General features: G+C 46.8%; 1 protein-coding gene across 9 annotated transcripts in view; it reads right to left on the bottom strand.

Annotated features, from left to right (window-relative positions):
- Window positions 1-11,263: 11,263 nt before the first annotated feature.
- The window catches only part of rnf220a (ring finger protein 220a), a 24,434-nt gene continuing 18,687 nt past the window's right edge, over window positions 11,264-17,010 (bottom strand). For 8 of the 9 annotated variants that reach the window (XM_031562988.2, XM_042703777.1, XM_042703779.1 and 5 more), the window contains 3 exons: window positions 15,437-15,655; window positions 15,045-15,119; window positions 11,264-12,431 (listed from right to left, as the gene is read on the bottom strand). In XM_031562988.2, coding sequence (XP_031418848.1) covers window positions 12,360-12,431; window positions 15,045-15,119; window positions 15,437-15,655 — 366 coding nt within the window. In that variant the 3' untranslated portion in view covers window positions 11,264-12,359. The remainder of the gene's footprint in view (window positions 12,432-15,044; window positions 15,120-15,436; window positions 15,656-17,010) is intronic. The other variant, XM_031562993.2, reaches the window with a different exon arrangement.

Here is a 17,010-nt window from a genome sequence, read left to right as displayed (position 1 = left end):
CTCTGACAGCTTAGCAAAACTGTCTTGGTCTTGGCAAGTAACAAACCGGTGTCACAAGTCAGGACTGATCTGCAGACGATCCTTAAAATATGTTATTTAACTGATCCTAATCCTAATCATGTGAGCAGACAAAAGTTGGGTCAAAAATTCAAAAGATTCTTGTGTGTGCATGTGTTTGTGTGTACGTGTGTGTGTGTGTGTGTGTGTGAGTGTGTGTGTGTGTGTGTGTGTGTGTATGTGTGTGTGTGTGTGTGTGTGTATTGAAGCTACAGGGCAAAATAACTGAAAAAAGAGTGAAAGAAATAAACAGATAGAGGGCGAAACTCCTGTGGTATTCTACAGGTTGGCCTGCGACTCAGTGCTTGAGAGGATTTAAATGGGGGGGGGGTTAGAGCACTTCCTCTGACAGGTACCTGCATGCTGTGCGTGCCACTCACATCTCCCTCATGGCTGATCCCAATCTGACACTCCACTCCTCACACACTCAGCACCCCAACACACTCACACACCCCCACACACACACTCTGACACACACACAGACTCACACAGCATTCAGGGAAGAACGGGGGACACAGATGGAAGGCCAGCGCGTCTTTGCCCAGTGGCTGCTGAACATTCCGGAATCTGATTGCTGCGGCTCAGGTGTTGCCGCGGCTACCTCGCAAGAATCTTTCAGTGCTGGCGCTCATGATCACAACATTTCACTCAGGCGTATTCACCCTCGCAGCTGACTCGGGTTACCTACCTGGTGCAGCTTCACAGAACCCCCCCCCCCCCCCCCCCACACACACACACACACACACACACTCTCACACACACACACACACACACATAGAAGAGGAGCTTTTGTGGGGGCCAGCAGGGACTGAGCTGTCTTCGGGCGGGGGGGTGGGGGGGTGGGGGGTGTCCAGGGGCACATCCCCCTTCACCAGTAATATCAGGGCCCCCCACATCAAAGACCAACAAAATCCCAAGCAGAAAGTCTGGAAGGGAAAAGGTATAATCAAGTGACAAGCCCAACATCAAGAGACCAGAGACATTAGGAGGTATTACAGAAAACCCCAAAGGAGAGTGACTACTCCATTGTCAGGGTGGAACTTCAGGTAAAAGTCGCTGCAGCAAGAGGGAAATGACATTGCAAACAGCTTCCAGTGGCATCTCAATGACAATGACCAGTGCGACATGAAAGAGCACAGATGTGTCGAGGCGGTATTGATCCTCAGACCTGAATGGGGCTGGCGGGATCAGTTAAACCTGTCCAACGAGATGAAAGTCCCAAGAGTCCCCTTGTTTGATGTCTCAGGAAAGAAAAGCAAACCACCTTTCTCATGCTACACGCAAACACACACACACACACACACACACTCTTTCTCACTCTCGTTCTCGTGTCCCTCTCTCTCTCTTCTTCCTCCTTCTTTTGTGGATTAACCTATTATCTATCTAGCCACATGCAAGAGGTTTCCCTTGCTTAAGTGTCACAGAAAATGGGATTGTTATGGAGACGGAGGATTTAGTTCAAACAGTCAATTTAGTTACTGTTATTTGATCCCTGATAGTGATACAATGTAGCAATCCACGAGTCCACAAGTTAAATAGTAATATAATTATATTTTATAATTAAGGTTAAGAGTTGAAGTGAATATCATGTTTAACTGACAAGTTTGCGCGCACACACACACACACACACGCACACACACACACACACACACCCACACAGAAAACACATAACTCCCTTTTCGAAAGCACCTCCGTGAAATATGCTTGCAGTGAAAAATTCTTTGGGAGGCAGCGGGCATGCACTGACAGATTAGTGTCTTCCCCTTGCCATTTCCCCTCCTGCGCCGAGCTGCTCTACCTGTCAGCTGTGTTTAGCTGCAGAGGCCTCCGAGCAAGGAGCGGCGATCTGACACGCAGGAAGTAAACAGAATGGAAGAGCTTCAGAACACAAAAGCAAACGCCAGCCTGAGAAAAAGCACAGCGCATCCCTGCACACCTGTTCCTACGTGCCAAACACCTTCAGCCGCTTTGACACACATGGGTGGATGTGGCCGGCGGGCGTTTGGCAAGCCTTGTGCGTCGTTTCAGCACTTTGTGTTTCATACAACATGACAACCACCTTTAAATAGAATGCCTCTTTATATACCAGATTGAAATGTTGCAGTGATGGAGTGCATGTGTATTTATAAGTGTGTAAGTGTGTGTGAGAGAGATTGTGTATGTTTGGTGGTGGTGCCAGTGGCTGGTGTGTGTGTGTGTGCATCAAGTCATCTGATGCAATTTCACATGCATGTACCTTCAGTAACAGCAGACACATGAAAAGCTAGTTTAAAACCCTTTCATTGTGGTGCCACACAAAAGGTATTGTCTGGCACAATGTGCACTCTCCTCTGAGAGAGCCCGGGCAGAAGAAGAGGCAGCCATATCAAATACACTGTTAACGCAGCGCACGTCAACCAGGGGTCATTGAAGCCTGCATTATAGAGCATAAATCACCCCACAAAGGCTCGCAATCCCAGCATTCAGAGGGTGACATGAAGAACCTTTGGGAAGTATAGTTTCCACCGTTCGGATCGCGACACAATAGCTTCTAAAACATCTCAGCCTGAGGACAAATCATATGACACTCTCAAACAGGAAATCTCTAAATCGCCTATTGTTTGACACCACATTCAAATCCCTTGCACACAGAGGGCAAAGGAAGTAGAGTCTTTCCACATTTTAGTGGTGACATTTATTTATTAGTGAGGTCCACTGTTTTTGTTTTTATGTTACTTAAATTACCCAAATCCTCATTTGCAACAACTTATTAAGTGACTGAGAAAGGTGGAAAATGCGTTTAGACATAAAGTATTACCTACATTTCATATATAGGTTTATTGGTGTGTTTAACTAATATTAATAAATGTTTTAATTTTTTTATTTAATAACTTAGTCATTTATCGACAGTATCTTACACAAAAGCAGCGCTATACATGTTACCCATATTTGTGCTCCCTGAGAGTTTAATTGTGAGCACCTTGCTCTAGAAGCGGAGTTACTGGAACACACCAGTTGAGCTCCAGGAAAGCAATGCCTGCCCTCTTTACACAGGGCTAACCGCCACGGCCCAGTCTAATGGGATGGGATCTCTGGTGGACAAAGTCAAGCACTGAGAGCTCTGTGGCCTGAACCAGCGTCCCTGTCACTGCATCAGCAGTAAGTGCCTCAGCGAGGGTGCGGGTTAGACAGGAGCTGTGCTGCGGATGCGGTACGACATGGCGGATTTAAAACCGGTCTTCCAAACCCCTCTGTTTGCACAGGTGAGTTCAGCCTCTGCTGCCCCAGGCATCAGGTGCTTTACAATTTTAGAAAAAAGTTGGTGGAGGTGTGTGAGTGGGAGGGGTTGGTAACCAAGGAGATAACCCCACCACCCCTCAAGCTTTCATTCCTCTCATCTCATGTTTTATCTGGATAACTCTTTGCAGCCGATAGTGAATGCACCCGCTGTCTGACATTAGTATTACCTAACCCAATCACAGAAGAAACAAATCGGATTTGGAGCAGGCTTTAGAAATGTGTATGAAAATCATGAGAACCACCATGACTTTGACATACATCAAAATATGTAAAATGTGTCCAGTTTGCATATCTTCAAAGACGCGTACAAATCTCAACTATGCCCCCTAGTGGATACTGTGTGGACAAGCCTTGATATTGGCCTGAACGCTGGACCAAAAGCCGGGAAGGAAGACAGATATTAAATATTGACTAGCCATATCAGTTATTGGGTGAATGTGAGCACACACAGGCGCGTCTACAGACCCACTGATAACAATAGTCCTCCCAGTAGGGATGATGGACAAGGAAGAGTCAACACTGCTCCCTCCACTGATCCCATGTTGACCAGAGGCATCAGCATGTTATTGTCTCAGATAACACTACACATACAACCGCTCCTTAATCCCCTCTCCTTCCACACTTATTCGTCTTCTTCTAATTTAGATGTTCCCACTATTGCCTTCTTCTCTCCTCCTCCAGCGGGAAGGGAAGCTTTAGGATTTTTTAACCTGGGCCCTATTTTTCCCATCTTATTGGGTCCAATCTTTCGGTCCAGTATTGAGTTAGAATGCTATAACCGGCAACTACAAAACTGCTGTACGATGTAATCTTATGGGGCATGCATCCACATCAAAGTGAACTGCTTTTTTCCACCACTGGCATGCTCATAATGTAATGATAAGTGTCTGACTACATGGAAAGGATCCCTACAGAGATGGACCTGTGTCTGTTTACATCAGTAACTGCAAATAAACTGTAGAAAATGACTGTTTCTACAGTTTCTTTACTTTGTAGACCTGAGGGATTCTTGGAGGGCCACACATGTGTATATCGTACTTACGGTGAGCAAACATGGTAATACAATACAGGCAGCCCCAACTCCAGCTGACAAGTTGTGAACTGCTGATATGCAGCAGGGTGATTTCCATAGTCACATTCAGGGCCATCAAAGTGCCTGTTGTGCTGTTTGGGAGTAGAGGACGTTCAAGCACATAAGACATAAAGGATACATATAAACAGACCCTACTGCCTGGGCCAGAGAGATAGTTATGGCTGTGTGACAACACGCTGATTTCTCCATGCTACTGTCACAGTGGTTCTCACGTGTGCCCCACAGTAAAGACTACATGATGCAATGACAGACTTCCTGTTTACACCCTGTCTACAACTTGTTTACAGTCATGCTGCAAAACAGCCATGTTTGAAAATGTCAAGGCATTTGTATAGTTTACCAATTTACCTGAACCCACCAAGTGTCGTTCCTCAAATAGATAGATAGATAGATAGATGGATACTTTATTAATCCCGAGGGAAATTTAAATACATTTAGAAAATATCCTCCTCCACCTACTGCCTGCCAATTGGACAGAGATACCAGCCCTGGTTTACTCTCTAAATCCACAAGCAAGCTTGCGGTGACTGGACAGGGAAACAGACATCTCATTAGATTGCTATGAAAACACAAAACAAAAGAAAACATAGAGGTGTATTAACCCCGCCCGAAAGCCAGCGTGATCACGCATTGTCCTCCTGTTTGTTAGAGCGTGTGTGTGATGTTTACCCAGCTCTGTAAAAACTCCCTGATACAGTGTTAGCCCTAACAGACACATCCCTTCAAACCAACGAAGGTGCAGTCGCGAGCTTATGACAGGGATTAGCGTAGCCAATTAGGGGTATTATCATTCAGTTAGCTGAACATATCCCGCAGGAAGACAAACAGAAGGGCGGACACTGCAGGAGAGAAGTTATGGCTCAGAGAGAGAGAGAGAGAAACAATGGAACGGGATTAGTGGCCTTGAAAACCTTCTGTTCTTGGATGACAGACTGTGCAGTATGTTGTTACACTTACTTACAGTTAGAATACAGCAAGATCACATTATTTTAAGCTTAGGTAAACTCAGCTGGAGAGGATGAAATTATGTCAGTGCCATAATTAGGCACCAATACTAGAAAAGGCTTGATCTGTAATGAATACTGAAGAATACTGAAGTTCAGTGTTTATAGATGCATACTGTGAATAACCAATCGTAAAGCTTGATTTTGGAATAATATGGAATAAATATGAGCAAAGTGTTGGTTGACTTGTGCAGATGTGCTGTGTCTGTGTGTGTGTGTGTGTGTGAGTGTGTGCGTGGGTGTGTGTGTGTGTGTGTGTGTGGTCCAGCAGTGATGCTGTACTTGTCATCTCTCTGGTCGGAGAACACAGGTACTGTACTGTTGACAGCCTACGGCTTGATCTCAGCCCCCTTCCCCCTTCTCTACTGGGGAGAGGGGGAGCACCTGCACCCCAACCCCCCACCTTTAAACCCAATCACATAGCACCCCCCTCCCCCCCCCAATCCTCTCTCCTATCCCTCTCCTAGCCACACACACAAAGGCCCAGTGTCGGCCCTGGGGCACTGACAGGAGATGAAAGGCAGCGTGGTGAAGGGGACAGATGAAGTGGCTGATATGCCGGGCCGAGCGTCCCGCCACTGGCTGGCGGCTGGGTTGTCTGCGCTCTGTCTGCACTGGGCGGCTGGCCTGCCAACAGGGGGTCTGGGGGTCTGAGGGTCTGGGGGCAGGGGCTGGTGGTGAGGGGGAGGGGGTCTACAGTGGTCTGGGGCTTCAGGTGTTTGTGGGCAGGTGGGGGGGGGGGGGGGGGTTGCAGGGTTCAGGTAACAGATCTCATATCCGTCTCATATCCCTTTCCCATTAAGCATGCTTCACACTTTCAAAACCATGCTAACCGGTTTCCATTGCCACGGTATATACTGTATGGTATCCTACCGTGCCGGACCGCAACGGTCAATGGGAAAACAACGTTAGTGCCACACGCGAGACTGGCACAGGCACCACACCAAAAAAAAACCATTAAATGTTCAAATCCAGAATGTAAACCAGCAAAGGAATGAACTCTATTCAAGGATCACAAAGAATAATTAAGTCTTTTGGTGTACACAAATAGAATGACTTTCTCCACATGAGATTAAATAAAAGTATAGGATTGGAATTTGGGAACAAGTATGGGATATGTATATAAAAATAGGTATAGGTAGTATAACAAAACTACATAAAACACACTTTGGCAATGACCTGAGTCCGTAATATTTACTCTAGTTTGCAATACCAAGCTCTAACAGTATGAATTGACAAATATTTGCTGCTGGACTGAAATACTTTTTGACAGCTAGTGCCCTCATGTGGTCAATCCCCCTCACTGCATTCACACAGGAAGAACCCACTCAAACCGATATCCCCCGACCTCAGAAACACTTGTTCTTAACGTGTAAAATACTCATAGAAGTAATGATTCAAATATGCATAGTATCTCAGTATGAATGATATTCAGAGAAAATATCCCATACCATCACAGAAGAGCCAACAAGATGCAGCAATTCGGGTTTTTTTTTTTCATGTCCGAAAATGGAAAAAGGTTTCTTTACATGATTATATGGTGATGATGTAACTGTAAAAGCATGTTGTTATTGTGTGTATTACATTTCATACTTTGCTTCTCTGTTTCTCTGTATCCCTACTTCACATATTTGTTTACATGATCGGGCCCTCTAAATGGTCAATAAATGCATTAAAACACCTCAAATGAAGTATGCACATGCACAGAAAACACAAGGACAATTGTAAACTATTACTCAACGGATATATGCCATTATTGTGGCTTTAGAAGCATGTAAAAAAATGTCCTGAGCTGTGGTAGTGCTCTGGCGGTTTAACCTCTCCCTGGTTGCCCCTGAGACCCAGAGGCTTCCCTCTATGCCTGGGTGTAATTATAACCCCAGACTATTGGCCTCCCTCCTCAGGCCCTGCTGGAAGACCTTAAAGGACAGATTGATATCAGCAGTGTGGTAATACCTGACTCCTGTCCTCTCTAGTGCCCTTCTAGTGTGAGACTGGCCAGAGGGGAGAGGACCAGGGCTTGTTTAAGAGCGCCACAAACATCACGGCTACAGTGCAGGTCAAGGCTGCAGAGTAGAAGGTCAGATACGATGACTCCGACTGCATTATTGTCTATGCGTGTCATTATCTGTTTTTTTTTTCACAAACCATTTGTCTCTCATGCACACAAATGTTACACACACACACACACACACACACACACACACACAGAGACACACACACACAAACATGCGCATACTAGCACGCAATCATTAAACGAGAAAAGCATGACAAGGCAGCTGTGTTAACTTTTGCACCTTCGCATTCAGTTCCGAACCTTTGTGATGAAGGTGACAGTAATCCCTTCCCTGAACATTCACAAAAGCCATCCCAGCCTCGCCTTGCCACAGAGGAAACACGCTCTATTCTAAATCCTCATAATGTCATTGGGCGATCTCTTAAGGGTGCGCGGATATGAAAGTCATTTAGCAAGGCTGTAATCATGAGATTAAGCACAAAAGCCGCCTCTTAGAGCACTGACAACCACAGAAGGGCTCTGTAGGAATTCCACTCGTCTGGCTCGACTTTGGTTAAGCTCTAATTATTTAGAAAAACCAGAAATTAGCCCATTAGATACTTTGCATTTTTGTACAACTCGAAACAAGAAAAGTTGAAAAAGGTTTAAAGGTTATTGGCATTCCTGTTGTGCCTCATTATTACGAAGGCAATCTGGAAAATAAAAGTAATAACGTCTTAAGCTTTGTATGCATACAATTTATCAAGATTAACAGCAATTGTCACCCTTTTATATGGATTCATTCCTGGGTGGTTGGTAATGAACAACAATGCCTCACGCAGTTCCCCGTCTTAAACCTCAGGCAAACCCACTAGCAACCATCTTATCTGGATCAATCATGTTGAAAAGGCCATAGTGGAGAGAGCTGCCTAATTGAATGAGTTGTAGTGGCTCTATATGGAGAGCTGGGGAGGAAGAGGGTGATCAGGGGGCCACAGGCAGTGCAGCTGAGCGGGCCAAGAGACCAGGTGTGAATTACTACACCAACAGACAGGCGATGCTAGAGAGGAAATCACCGAACAAGGCAGCGGAGGCCTGTCTTATCGATCGGGGTCAGTGGAGATGTTTGTAAACTGGCGATAATGCCCTCCACTCCACTCCACTCCACTGTGCCGCCCCTGTCAGTTGAAGCTTTGACCTCCAAACGCAATTTCTATAGATCTGCTTTCCATTCAGGACCCCCCACTTCCTGGTCCCCCCGCCCCCAGCCTCTCAGGCAGCGACCCCAGGTGTAACCCGATGCTGCCCCACAGGGCCTCTAATGCAGCGGTATGGATCGCTCCAGTGTCTGGGGCCCTGCTGCTTGCCAGGCCTAAGGGTGTGGGGAAGGCTGTGCCATGGTGGCTAGGAATCAGCACCCCCCCCCCCCCCCCGATGTAAAATGAAGTCGATGGCGACAGAGGCAATATCGTCATCTGGAGTGTGTCGCCAGCGTTGGGGCTATCGTCACCCCCGCCATCTTTGACCTCCAAATAACCTAAAACACAGAGGGTCAAGAACACGCGTGTCCACAGATCAATCCTAACCCGATTGATCTGCCAGGCCCTAAGCAATGAATATGATGCCCGGGTGATGGTCGTCAAGAGCTACTTAATCCCTTCATTTCAACAGTGATGGCCTCTGACAGATAACCTTGCTTGAGGAATTTGAGATAAATTGGTGAAAACTAAGTGGCGTTAGACAGCAATGTCAGACTATAGATTAAACAGTGAAGGGCTGTGATCTTCCTGCAAACCACAGGCTGCTCTGTTGATATGCAAGTGCTCATTTTATATCAGGGCTGCAGTTGGTTAGCGTCTTAGAGACTGGTTTACATGCTCTGCCTTTCAGAATGCCATCCATAGAAACTTTATAAACAGTGGAGGGTTTTAAAAGGGCTTCGCTGCTACCCCTGCTGATTTTCCAATATACATATCACTGTTTTATTGCCATCTGAGAGCACTTAGGAACATTTAAGTAATGTTCGCTGTAACATTTGTGTCGGCAAAGCAATACTGCATGAATTTAAGGCCTGGCCATGGATCAGAACAATGGCAGAGGGAGGAGACAGGACCGCTTTCAGTGATCATCTTGTAGTAATTCTTAGTAATTTTCTCAACGAGCCTCTGATGCTGATGAAGGCTTTTTTATTCCTTAGCCCCGCATATTTTCCCATTATTAAAGTAAAACCCAGCCTCGTTTCCCATGTACACCAGGGCAGCTTAAGCAAACGTTAGTGCATTTAGACAACCATTAGGTGGCAATAAAGCCTGAAAAATCCAGTAAAATCTCCATAACAAAGTCATCCAGTTTCCACTTCTGTTGTCTTATTGGCTACTATAGCCATAAAATAGAAATATTAGCTCCTTCAAACAAGTCCATCAATATAGACCTTAAATCACTCGCAGAAGTGGCTACTCTACGGAAAACAGTGGATTGACTTGCTATGGTCCAAAAGGCCTTTAAATGCAGAGCAAATAGCTGCAAAAACCTGTTTTGGTTTTGGGGTATAAACTTGTTTACTTGCCAACAGTCACTTACCTGACACGTTTCACAGGCTGCCATGTAATTGTATTTATGGACCCACAAGCCCTAGTGCAACACAGGATTTCTGATGAGAGCTATGGAGAGACCTGGGAAAAATGCCAGGACATTGTGGCCGTTTGAGATTTACAATCATTTAATTAATGTCAAATGTAGTTTACAAACGGGAATGACACGTACCATTATCAAGAATATACAAGGACACAAATCATCTCACACAGTCATCTTGTGCAATCGGTCATCTTTGGGGCAGGCAGGCCGTGTTAGTACTCCAGATGAGGGGGCTGAGAAGGGGAGCAGAAGCATCGGCTTCAAACTGGGGGGGGGGGGGTTACAGAACAGAAGCTTCAAGTGGAGTGCAGGGAGCGTCTGTCTCAATCTGCCGCATAAAGGCTCATAAAGGTCTCTCTAATGGCCTTATATGGGACTGAAGCAGGGACAGAACTATGACAGTCATTCTGTTTGAATGAGCAGCACTGAGGAGCTTCCGTTTAATCTACTGTGCTCTACAGACAGACTGTAACATCTCCGGTACTCCAATCCCGTGCCCAAGGGGCGATGATGCCATTCTGCAGTGGGCGGGTGGGTCAGGGCTGTGAAATGACTCCAAATCTGACACAAGATTTTTACTGTGGTGCCATGATCAGCAAAGACCTGTCTTTCCCATTGTATATGTTTATCTTTTTTTCCCCTTTTGCTTACACTGATACAGAAATCACAGGATACATAGTTTTACAAACACAAAGCACATTGTCTGGGCTGGCTGGGTAGGTCGGAGGGGGATCAAGTTAGTGTCCAGCCTCAGGAGGACGGGGGTCCTGTGGGTATCTCTTCTCACGCGCACACACACTCAGTCACTTTCACACACACACAAACACTGGTCTGAAGTGTAAGGACGCGGCAGACCTGTGCAATTCCCCACCACACTGCAGTTTCGTAAAAAACCAACTAGCTAAGCCTTTCTGAGACAGTAATACTATGAGAGTCCTCTGCACATCTCGGTGTGATCAGATTGTGTTACTGTGGGGAGCTCCTGTGTCTGTTTCCCTTCTGCCACGGCTGGCCACTCAGTGGCGCAAACACACTCAGAATTCGATTACAACACAGGCCAACATAACGCACTCAGGAGGTACTGTGGGGGTCATTTCAAAGGAAATATATTGACTCCTCATAAAAGAGTGAAACATAGTCTCCATGGTATTAGATATACTAGAGTTTATGACTGAATGAAAAATGTACACCATCTAAACCTTTTTAATTCCTAGTTTGAGTAGTTTATTATTATTATTATTACTTAAATTTCTTCCTGTACAATGAAATACAACTTCAACCTCAAGACAACAACATCCGTTTAAAAATACAGAGGGTTTTCATGTTTTTTTTTTGTTTTTTTTTAACCCCAAAGATTTTTAACATGGCCCCAACCTACCCATTTACCACCCGCACCCAAACTAAAACTGGACCTTATTAATATATACCTCTGTGTTGGGGTGTATGTGTGTGTATGTATGCATGTATGTGTGAGAGTGTGTGTGTGTGTGTGTGTGTGTGTATACAAGCGTTCTCTATGTCATTTACTCACAACACTGTAAACATACATAGACTATTTTACATGTGCTTGCACAGATTCATTGAATTTTGGTTGACTTCACTAGAACACCACAAAAGAAGAAATGCAGGGAGGCAGTAACTCAACACAGACAAAGATGAAGAGTCCCACAGGAGGTTAGCAGTCGTCCATTTGGTTTCAAAGCTCAGAAGTTGATATTTCTCTTTTTTTTTTTGTCTTCTTTCCCCCCTCAGTTCTCCCCCCCTCCTTAATTGTTCAGTGGTCAGGCGGTGGTGGCGTGGGGCGGGGAGAGAGAGGACATCGCAGCAGGAGCAGGGAGCAGAGACTTCTCCTCCATCGGGGTGGAGACGGAGGAGAGATGGGGAGCGGCAGAGAGGGAGACAGCGAGAGATGAAGGGGTGGAGGGAGGGCATAGAGGAGGGCGGAGCAGGAAGTACCAGGTGCTCTACCACAGACCACCACAGGAGGGCAGCTCGCTCTTTATTAAGAGCAGGCATTCAGAGTGGACTGCTGTGTCTCAAAATGGACCCTAAGAGTGTCTGTCCTGCGGCCTGGTTCATCGGTCATCCCCTCTGAAGTTCATTAAAAGACAAAAGTTTGTCTCTTACATCTGGATAAACGAGGGGAAACCTCCAGGGCCTTCATGGAGACCAAAAACCAAAACAAAACAAAAAAGAAAAACAACGGAGGAAAAAAAAAAACACTGAGAGCAAGTGGAAATTGGAAACAAAAACTGAAGAGGCGAAGAGTTAGCATCCAGTCGGTAGCCATGTTTCTTCACAAGTAAACCCTCCTGAGGTCCCCTGGCGACGTGATGGTGTTGCATTGTGGGCAGAGTTTCTTGTTTCCCTGTGGAAGAGAAGCAGCAGAGTTAGCACACATCTAGCCCACCTGAATGGCACACAACTGTGTAGTTAACTCAGCCACTTAAACACAGGGAGAGAACAGGGACAAAGGCAGCTAGGTATTTGGAGTCTAGCCTTTCTCCTCTAAAGTGATTCTAAGCACATTCTGTTTCTGCCTGTAATGTGTGTGTGTGTGTGTGTGTGTGTGTGTGTGTGTGTGTGTGTGTGTGTGTGTGTGTTTATAATAACAGTAGCTCCAATTGAGATGCACATGGGGGCATCAAAGACTCAGTGTGCCAGGCAATCCACCCCTCCCTGGTGGCATACGCCCACTGCCTACCACTCTGAGTCTGTGCCAGGACCTGTAAAAACTCCCCACGCCATAAAAGACAACAGGAGATGAGAGATGTGTGGTCTTTTTTGCCTGAGCCTAACCCCACACCCACACCCACCCACCCACACCCCCACACACACACAAAGGAGTGGATAAGTCAAACAGACCATCACCACAGCAAAAGCACCCTTGGATCAGCCAGCATAAAGGAACCCTCACCTATCAGTTAGAACCATGAAGAGGTCCTTGCAGTCTATGGAAACCTACCTATCTAGCCAAGACATCTATCCGCTCTGCTTTTTCCTGTTTATGGCAAGTCTGAACGCCAAGATTATAGCCACAGGGTAAACACAGCCGTCAAGCTTCAGCTGTCTGGCATAACCGTTTAGAAAATGCCGCCTCACACGACTTTCACACTAGTGGACTACTGTGTGCACAGCCAGGGCACATAGCAAGCATTCCCACGAGGGCCTGAAATAGCAGGAATGCGGAGAAGCAGGAACTAAACCCAGTACAGTGTACATACAGAGTGTCCACGTGTGTGTATTAAGCACTAAGAGTGATGTATGTTAAGGGGTCGGCAGAGGTTGGGGTGTCCAGACATGAGTGCACACGTCTGTTAGCAAACAGCGGCGTCTCCGTGTGGCGGCCGGTCCAGGGGAGCGTGGCCTCGCACCGTGCCCTCGCACCCGTGTGTTAAGAGGCTTTGTGGCTCCGCTCCAGAGCGCCTACAGATCCCCCCTCTCTGGGCCAGTTCTCTGGGCCAGGCACACAAAGGCCCGTGTGTTTGGCTGGAGGGCGGAAGACAATGCAATGCTCTATCAACAGCACAAGGCCCACTGTCCGTCCAGCGCTCTCTCCTGTCCAAATCCCGTCCAGCTAGCAAGGGATCTCTTTCCTCTAAACGCCCCCCCCCCTTCCTCAGACTCTCACTTCTGTAAGCGTCCCAAGCCGGGGCCTTTCAGTCTGGGTTCAGAAGCGGGAGTGGTTGGGGGCTTGGCATGAGGGTGTGTGTTTGTTGGGGGGGGGGGGGGGGGGCTACCTGATTTTAATGAGGCCAGGGTAAGGTGTGGGCTCCTCACATCGTGCGCCAGCTACCGCTGTGCTTGATCAGCGTCATAAAGCAGCGGCTGACGGCTAACCAAATTACACGCATTTACTTTGATCAAGACGCAGGGAGCCCCGCCGTGCGGCCTTTATTGCTGTCTTCAGGCAACAGTTTAATGCCTGCATTAGAAACAAGCTGCAGGCAGGGCAGCGCACACACACACACACACACACACACACACACTCTCTCACACTCACACGGGTGTGCTCTGCATTGTCAAGCCTTAATCGCTGTGCAGCACTCAAAGGCCTCCAGATGAAAACGAAGGAGGGAGCGTGGCTGATTTAATATATTACATATTGGAAAAGGGCTGGGGCTTGGAAACATTTTCTTATTAATTGCTTCCGTGTGTAGCAGCAAGAGCACGTTAGCGGGTAATGCAACCAGGCTCCCTGAGGGGGCCTTCTGTGGAATAATAATCAAACAGCACACATCCAAAGCTCTGACTTGACTTAGTGCTGCCTGCACTGTGTGTGTGAGAGAGGCATGTGTGTGGGGTTGTGTGTATTGTGTGAGAGAGGCATGTGTGTGGGGTTGTGTGTATTGTGTATGAGAGGCATGTGAGTGGGGTTGTGTGTATGTGTGTGGGGTTGTGTGCATGTGTGTGGGGTTGTGTGTATTGTGTATGAGAGAGGCATGTGAGTGGGGTTGTGTGTATGTGTGTGGGGTTGTGTGTATTGTGTATGAGAGAGGCGTGCTGTATTTACACCTCCAAAAAGTTGCCGTGCTGGGAAGGGTAGTGTTTTTAAGTGTTACGCTCGAGACTAATGGCTTTGTGCTGAAACGCCTTCAGAATCAACCTCTTCTACTCTGGAACTCAACTAGGCAACACTGCCAATGAACTACTTCATTACCTCAAACCTCTCTCTCTCTCTCACACACACACACACACACACACACACACACAAACACACACACACACAGGGAGCGAGCAACACCCTCCTGAGTAACTGCATGGCCTTGAGAGAACCTCATCCACTGCATGTTAACACCTGCACCTCAGTGTTGATCTAGACATTCAGAGAACTCGCTGTCCACTACAACCACTTCCCACTACTGTGAGAGAATGTCCACGGGAGGAGAGGAGAGGGACGGCAAACTTCAGAAAGAGCAGACTGTGAACCGGTGCAGTGGGGTGCGGTGCGGTGCAGTGCGGTGTGGTGCGGTGTTCTCACCAGAGTCCTAAGCCAGCATTCCTCACAGTGAACGTGCCAGCATTGGATGGAGGTGAGCGGCATTGTGTAGGAATCCTGAGCAGGGAGAGAAGGCAAGAGAGGGAGGTTAAAGAAAACAAAAAAAGATCAACAATACATTAAAGGCACATCGAACACTGACATACATACACACACATACACACACACACACACACACACACAACACAAACCACACCCTGTCAACAGCACCAAGACGGTCCCAGCACGGGCAGTGGTGCCAATTCCGACAGGCAAGCAGGCAGGCGGGAGGGTGGACAGGCAGGTGGGTGCGTGGGATTGGGGGTAAGGGCGGGCAGACGGCTGGGTGCGGTGAGAGTGACGTGGGGTCAGGCGGGGAGCACAGAGAGCCTTACCCTACGAAGCGGGACCAGTTGCTTAATCCCACTTCTGCCACCAATGCTGCTGCCGCTGCCAGTGCCACTGCCTCCGCTGGCACTGCTGCTGCTGCTGTTGGTGGCCTTGAGGTAGCCTCTGTACCAGCAGTACACGCTGAGCGGCACGGCCTCTGAGCCCCCGCGCCTGCCAGGGGCCGTCGCGCTCTTGGCCTCGGGCCCTGCTGGGAATCGCTTCCTCTGCAGGGACAGGCAAGAGCGCCACTCAGAAAAATAAAAAAACGCAGTGGCCACTGGATGGCACACACACATACGCACGCACGCACAAACACACAAGGTGTTTTTGTACAGGGCTCGCAAAATTTCGAAATCTGTGGTAGCCCTTAGTGGGAGGAATCTTCAGATGTTAATTGCCCGAAACGAACTAGACTAACCCTCCCAAAAAGCCATAGCTGAAAGCAATAACAACAGTAACATTTACAATCATAAGTATCATTATGCATCTCCTTAAAGTTTGGTCTTTTTTCTCCGTTTTTTTCAGGGCTGCTGATGGCCAGTTGGGTGCCCTAAGCGGAACTGCTCATTCCCCCTAAAAAAACCTTGTTAGTTATGAATGTGAATCTCTAAATGTATTAAATGCATACTTAATATAAACTAATAAACACAAAAACAAGTCACACAAATGTTAACGCAAACAACTAAGGCACATAAAACGCCTATACCTTACAGGCTATACAGACGTTTTTAAATATTCAGTTAAAAAGAAATGCTACCGACTTGACATTGTTTAACAGTGCTACAAGTGCAAGGAACGACAGATCAGATGTGATGCTAAAGTTACATCTGAAGCGGGAGAGACTGATGTGTAGGCTCGGACAGGTAATCAATCTTAGAATAAACCACTCTCCCAAACTGGCTAGTGTTAGCTTTTTGTCCCATAAACTAGGCCTGTATCTAGCCTATAAGATCTCTAGCTTTCTAACATTAGTTAGTTAAACTTGAACGCTTCTTGCCTGGTGCGCATACATTGTGTAGGCTAATGTTCCAGTATGTCAAGAATAAATATACAGATGTAAGAGTGTCATCCTGCAGTTTGTTTTTCTTTTTCTCCCCACTTTGGTTGCCTTGCCAACACATCTTTCATAAACTGTTGCCTATAGCCTTTATTTGCGCAAAACAGTACTGATCGCCGCTTTTCTGGTGCACTATTTCGCATGGAACGCTGGTGTGGCAGAGGACTCTGGCATCATAAAAACAACCCAACTACAACGAGTTTACTTCCTAGCGACAAACCATAATGATCAACAACTCGGTCAAAGTTTTTCCTCCAAACAGCAAATCAAAAAGAGCAGTAAAGGCGAATAAATGAGAACACTTTATTTCACTTCAGGGATTCTGATAGCCAGTCAGACAGGGTGTTTTAGAAGCCTGACAGGGAAAACTTGATTGTTCCGGGACGTCAGGCTAGCAATTTTGCGAGCCCTGTAGTGTGTGTCCATTCAAACATAAGCTATTCACACACACACACACACACACACACACACACACACACGGATGATGATGACTAAATGAAACACACTCAAGGGTAGGAGCCA

Source organism: Clupea harengus, chromosome 25 (genome assembly GCF_900700415.2).
Source record: "Clupea harengus chromosome 25, Ch_v2.0.2, whole genome shotgun sequence".
In the NCBI taxonomy this organism is placed as follows: Eukaryota; Metazoa; Chordata; class Actinopteri; order Clupeiformes; family Clupeidae; genus Clupea; species Clupea harengus.
Note: the sequence above shows the minus strand (reverse complement) of the source record. Positions and strands in the feature narration are given on the sequence as shown.